Source organism: Cupressus sempervirens, chromosome 3, assembly GCF_028749045.1.
Source record: "Cupressus sempervirens isolate cs-2001-9-10 chromosome 3, ASM2874904v1, whole genome shotgun sequence".
In the NCBI taxonomy this organism is placed as follows: Eukaryota; Viridiplantae; Streptophyta; class Pinopsida; order Cupressales; family Cupressaceae; genus Cupressus; species Cupressus sempervirens.
Window position 1 is genome coordinate 474758003 of NC_143120.1, and position 6743 is coordinate 474764745.

Below are 6743 nucleotides of genomic sequence, written 5' to 3' on the forward strand. Positions count from 1 at the left end.
TAGGACTTAACCACCGTATAGTGTTCAGAAGAGGCCCCTGACCACCATGAGGGTGGTCGCCTAGATTTAGTCTTCACAACAGCGTAGTGAGCAGCAATGTGACCAATCTTATGACATTTTCTATAGCGAAAAGGGATACCTTCATAATCCAAAGTTTGGGTCCAAGAGCCCCTCGAAGAATCCAAACAAACCAACTCAAGAAGGCCCTTAGAAATATCCATATCTACAAGAAATCTAGCATATGTCGAATGAAGGATATCCAAAGTCTCTGGGTCCACATATAAAAAATCACCAATGGTAGCCCCAATAGCTTCATAAACTGAATCTAGCCAGAGATGCATTGGGAGATTCAATAACCGAACCCAGATAGGAACCCTATTAAAGGATTCAGTAAGCGGATCAAAATCCATATGCCACGGTTTGGCCATAAGAGGAAATCTATCCTTCCATGAAAAATTGTGATTGCACAAAATAGTCTTCCTGTCTTTAACAGAATTGAACTTTACTATGAAAACACCTTTAGCCACTAGAAAGATATGGACCTCACTATCTAAAATGGGCTCCCAGTGCTTTTTTTTTTTCCCTTTTAGATATAAGAGTTTTAGAAAATACAGAGCAACCAAAGTACCACCACAAAAATCAACAAGGAGGCCAAGCCTCACAAAGGAAGAACAGACTCAGCTGTACCACATAACAAAAAGAGGAGAAGGACTAACTAACTAAGAACATCATAGTAATTGACCACCCAAGCAGTCCAACCAAAGGGACCCTCCATCCAAACGACGTTTATACGTTTTTGAATCTGCATCAGCTTGAATAAACCTTCTTTTCTAGCATTCACTTTCCTACTGATTTCTCTATTTAGCCCAATGCAAGCGTGCTCAAAAGCTTGCAGATCATCCAGGGTTCTACGCCATTGGTATCCATGCTTCAACTTGTAGTAGAAACAAGCAACATGCCCATCGTGAAGGAACCTTCTCATCTTATCCCGCTCGATCAGCATGGTAGCCTGCACCGGCAAATTTTTTTTAAAATAAGTGAGTTTTCGAAAAAATTCAGTAAGATCCCTTGGCTTACCTTGGTACCTTTCCTTGTTCCTGCACTTCCAGATCTGCCAGAGAATGTTAGATGACAATATATTCCAAAATAAATTGGTATCTTTAGGAAGACCATTAATATGACCAGTGATAATATCAAGAATATTAACATGAATAGGATAAACAATTCCAAACATTCTCCATATTTCTTTAGCAAAAGTACAATCTAAAAGAATATGTCTACTAGTTTCAGGAACTTTGCATAAATTACAAAAAAATCAAAATTAGAAAAATCTCTCTTAATGGGCAACTTGTCCAACATGACTAACCATCTGAAGCATCTAATTTTAGGCTCAACAACATTCTTCCACAAGATATCAAAGTATTTTTTCCAAACATCAGCATCATAAGAAGAGTACCAAACAACATTGACATGATCAATAATATCAGTATTACAATCAAAGATTTTGTATATATTCTTGGCCTTAAAAAGATTCGTGACAACTCCACCAGGCCTTAAGAAGATTCGTGACAACTCCCAGTGCTTAGAAATCCAAGCATGAAGATTAGAAAGAGAGGGCCAAAAACCCTGAAATCTAAAGATAGTAGCACATGAAGACCCGCCTCAAATGTAGCCACATCAACATAAGAGGAAAATCTACCCCCAGAAGGCATAGAGGCCGACCTAGAACCAAGAACAACGGTAGGAGGCATAGAACTCCCTCACCCTGACCTTGTAACCAAAGACGGCTACCAACAACCAATGAAGAGAGGCACAAAGCACAACGAAACACAGCGAAACAAGATCCCGAACAAGCACAAACCGACGACCAGCATTAGCAAACCATCTCTGATAAGAGAGGAGGACGCAAAGACGGGCCAAAGGCCACGATAGGGTTGCAAGAGCCAACCAATGGCCACAGCCAAGGCTCAGCTGCATAAACCACTGCTAGGGTAGCGAGCACGAGCGGGAAAAAATGTTTAATTGTTAATGGGCAGATTTTAAATGTCAAAGCTAATGTGCAAAAATTAATGTTAAAAGTTCTTTCCAACATACACAATGAATGTAAAAGTTAGTTCAAACGAAGCTGCTTTACACACTCTACACATAATATTAAATGTCCAAGCTAATGTGCAAAAATCAATGTTAAAAGTTCTTTCCAACATACACAATGAATGTAAAAGTTAGTTCAAACAAACACCACACAAAAGAGTAAATGACAAAGTAGATCACTAAAATTAACTTTCAAACCAAAAAAAAACAAAAAAACATACACACATAAACAAACAAATTAAAAGTTAATTCCAAACACATCACACAAAAATTTAAAAAACCATAAGATAAAGACATGGACAAAACTCACACAAAAGAGTAAATGACAAAGCTAATTCATTGACACAATGCACAAAATTTTTAAAAACCCATAAGATAAAGAAAGTGCCAAAGAAAAGATGACATAGACAAAACTCACCCCCAAAAAAATGTCAAACATTAATCTAAAGCGATAAACAACACAAAGTTAATGCTAGCATTAATCTATATGTAAACACCGCACAAAGAAATGTCAAAGTTACCTTTCAAAAACACACATGAAACACAACACGCAGAGTGTGTTCAAGTTAAAACATACACCACATAATGTCAATGTCAACTCACAATGTTAATATCGAAGACACAATGTAGAAAACCCAAAGTCCAAATGTCCTACACTTTAAGTTCAAACATAAAACATCAATTATTATCAATGTGTACACTCTTTGTACACAATGTGAATGCAAAAGTTCAAACATGCACATGCACACACACATCAAAAGTACAAACACAAAAACTAGTTGTCAAAGTTAACACATTTCACACAATATGTTCAAGCATGCCCTTTACACAAAGCAAATACTAAAATCTAAATACACAAATAGTCCAAACATACCAAAACAAAAAACAAGCTTATGTTTCAAGGAAGTTCCTCCAAAACATTTAAGTAAACAAATAAGTTCAAACACAAAATTATGCATGTAAATGTTGAATGTCAAAGTAAGTACACTCTTTATACAAAGTTAACATGAAAGCTCACACATGTCAAGTGCAACAAAGTGCAATCAGAAACATTGATGGAAAAAATCCAACATAATCACTTCCAGAAATCGTTACTTACTACATTTAATGAAGTTTTTATATTTGACTTTAACATGGATTGAGGAAAATTGATGTCTTTAACATTTAATGAAGTTTTTATATTTGACTTTACACACTCTTCAAATATATGCAAATGCAACATTACTTCGTTTTACACAAATTTTGTCCAAACATACTCTTTACTCCCACAAATGAGTACCAAAGCAATAAAATAGATGCCAAAGCTGAAATAAATTTTATACACATTCAAATGCACAATAAGAATGTTAAATGTTAAATGTTAAAAGTGAACGAGTTTCAAAAAACATATTAACAGATTATTTAAATGTTTCCAAAGCTAACACACATATATACATTGAAATTCAATGCAATAAAATAGATGCCAAAGCTGAAATAAATTTTATACACATTCAAATGCACAATAAGAACGTTAAATGTTAAATGTTAAAAGTGAACGAGTTTCAAAAAACATATTAACAGATTATTTAAATGTTTCCAAATTTCATTTTAATTAACAAATTAAAAATTAAAATATTAAAATCAACTAGATACATTAGGCTAAAAAGAATGGCCAGTCACCATTTCCTGGAAATTTTGACCATCCAAAATTAAACAGTTGTAATAATTAAAAACTAACTAAATTACATTTTAATGAAATAATCCTAATAAAATAATGATTCAGATTCCTGTTTTTCCTATGATTTTTTAACAATTTTCACTAGAGCTAATAAAAAAAATTAAAAAAATCAAAACTTGAATTCAATCAAAATCTAGTATATAAAACCATCACAATAACCCCCATGGTGAGCCATAAGTATGGTATGATTAAGACGTCCTAATATGACAAATCCACAAGCCAAGAGCAGAAGGCGTCATACAATACAAATGCCAGGACACTGACAGCTCATTATTTTCTACTAAAGCAAATGTCATATTTTACTTAATTCCTTCAAATCTTATAGGATGATATATACTGTTTTCTTATCTTAATTAAATCGCCTAAAAGAATTCTGAACGTGTGAGCCCAATCAAATTCATAAAGATGTAAATAAAGTACAAATTGAGAATGATTTGCTAAAATTGAAACTATACAGGATTATACATGTCTCACAAGAATCTGTGTTTTTCAATCCTGAATAGCATATGATTCAAAACATAACCACAAAAGGAATAAGCTATCAAGCATGTAGGAACAAACAAGGGAGGAAATGCCATGCCAACAAATTGAAGAAGAGGTCTAAAATCACCAATGTCAAGAGCTTCTGAATTCGGGTTGTCTAAGACGCAATTTGCATCATTATTCTATTTTAGAAGCCGAAAATACTGCTCAGTTAATACCATGTTAAAATATACAATACATATGATCGGACAAAAGTTTAGATTACAACATATAAATAGCACAAGGTAATTAATATAATATTACCAAATTACATCTTAATTAAAAGAGATTGTAATAACTAAATAGCTATGCTACACTGGAAAAATCAAACAATCAAATGTGATAAAATAAAAATGAAAAGTAAGCTTAAATGTTAGTATTAACAAGAAACATTAGATTGAAAAGAATGATCATGGCCAGTGATCATTCCCTTCAATCTCAAGGAGAGGGCAAATTCAACCTCTCCCAAATAAAAAAATTATATTATACAATAACTCATTTACATTTCAGTTTACAAATAATTGATCAATTTCAACAACTGATTCAGAAGTACAACATAAATAAAATTTCACTGCACTTGCAAGGGAAAAATGGCTGATGCAGCCAGTAGAGACCAACCTCAATCAAAGATGCTGCCACTGATAATTAATCTGTAAACTGAATGGAGCAAGTGACTAGATTTTATCAACTAAAATGTTTCTTTTGAGAAAACTTAAATAAAACAGCTGATGCAACCAGTTGCTCCAGGATAGCTGTAGTATATGAATATGAATGACCAACAGAAAATCATTAGTATATTCAAAGAAAGGAATCGCCATCAGATGCAACAAATATCAAAAATGAATATTAGCATCAACTGGAAATGTGTCACCAGCTGCTATAGGTGAATTCGAATCCTACAACAACAAAAATAGAAACCTTACGTAGTTTTGATGAAATAAAAGATGGAAATTTTGAGATTGTTTAAGAATTCCTCAGTAAGTGCAAAAGCCAATCTGCCCAAGAAATCTTGGAATTCATTGCCAAAAATATTTTTCTGGAAGCCAGAGAGTGGCCAGGGCTGCAACTGCACCATTAAAAGGCAACTTTAAATCTAATATGGCATAAAAGCTATCTAAGAAGCAAATTAAAAATTATGTCGATATGAAACGAAATTTGTAAACCTCTAAACGTGTACCCTGTTTCCAGGACAGAAAGTAGCAATGCTACATACAACAGGTGGCAGAAAATTTATAGTAATATCAATGATAAAAGTCATGACAGCTTATGAAATTTCTGAGCAGCCATGGAAATAGATAGGGAAAACTAAAAAAGATGTTAGCCTGATCAATCAATTGTCCCATTAACAAAATAACAAGAAAAATAACAAAACAGTAAAACTGCAGAACAGGGTATGTTGGAATTTACCTTGGTCTTGAAATCGAAATTTTTCTTGATATGCTTGAGAGCTCCCTTGTGCATAATCATAATATTATCTCCCAGGAATCAAGGATACCACAAATTAACACCAAATTGCAAAAACCTAGCCTATCAAAACAGGGGACTCGAATTGCCAACAAATTACAAAACCCTAGCCTATCCATTTCAGGGAACTCGAATTGACAATCCATTGCCAAAAAATATCATGGAGCATTACAAAACCCTAGCTATCCATTACAGGGGACTCGAATTCGCATTGAGATTACAATACAAACCCTCAGTTATTATACTCTCTCCGTCTGCCCTAGGAAAAGTGGGGTTTCTTATATAAGGACTTGGCTCTAACGGTACTAATGTTTTTTTCCGACGGTAATACTGGCTTTATGGGGCAAGAGAGCCGTTGGCATGGTTCAGTTCCCTTGAATTTGGATGAAAGCACACATTTACTTCAGAGCTTCAACGATAATAATAATGCTTTTTTAAAAGTTAGTATTGCTTTCAACTAAGTTTTTCTTCTAACCATAACAATACTTTAAAAGCCACAAATGAACTCAACAAAGCCGTTGCAGCTGATAATACTGTTTTTTTCGGCCATGGATGAACCAGAGCCGTTGCAGTTGAGGATACTGCTTTTTTTCGGTTGTCTAAATGCTTAGTAGTTTCTATTTCTTTGTTTTGTGGGGTTGTTCAATTTTATTTGATTTCTAATGGGTTCAATATCTTTTTAGTTTAAATCTTTTTATACATTTTAAATGTATTTTATTTTACTAATTAGATTAAATTATATAATAATATTTATTGTACATCTGTCTTAATCACTCTTTATTTCTCTTTGTTTATTTTTATTGCTCACTCTTATTTTCACTTTCTTTTATTTTAATCAAGATTTCTTTAGTATTTTAATTTTTTATTTAACTTTTATTCAAATATATTAACTTCATTTTCTCTTTAATTCGTTTGCTTAAATTTTTTTCTCTTATTATTATTATTTTTA

The 6743-nt window shown here is 33.2% G+C and overlaps 1 protein-coding gene across 2 annotated transcripts; it reads right to left on the reverse strand.

Moving 5' to 3' along the window:
• Positions 1 to 427: 427 nt before the first annotated feature.
• LOC149567210 (uncharacterized) lies at positions 428 to 6387 on the reverse strand. Of its 2 annotated transcripts, XM_089817464.1 has the most exons (3): positions 5738 to 6387; positions 5254 to 5396; positions 4792 to 5082 (listed from the first exon to the last, which is right to left on the reverse strand). In XM_089817464.1, the coding sequence occupies exons 1-3, from the start codon at positions 5795 to 5797 to the stop codon at positions 5043 to 5045; spliced, it is 243 nt and encodes an 80-aa protein (XP_089673590.1). In that variant the 5' UTR covers positions 5798 to 6387; the 3' UTR covers positions 4792 to 5042. The 2 variants fall into 2 exon arrangements, with proteins under 2 accessions (XP_089673589.1, XP_089673590.1); XM_089817463.1 differs by lacking the exons at positions 4792 to 5082; positions 5254 to 5396 and adding an exon at positions 428 to 1009 and having other exon boundaries at positions 5738 to 6026.
• Positions 6388 to 6743: the final 356 nt, after the last annotated feature.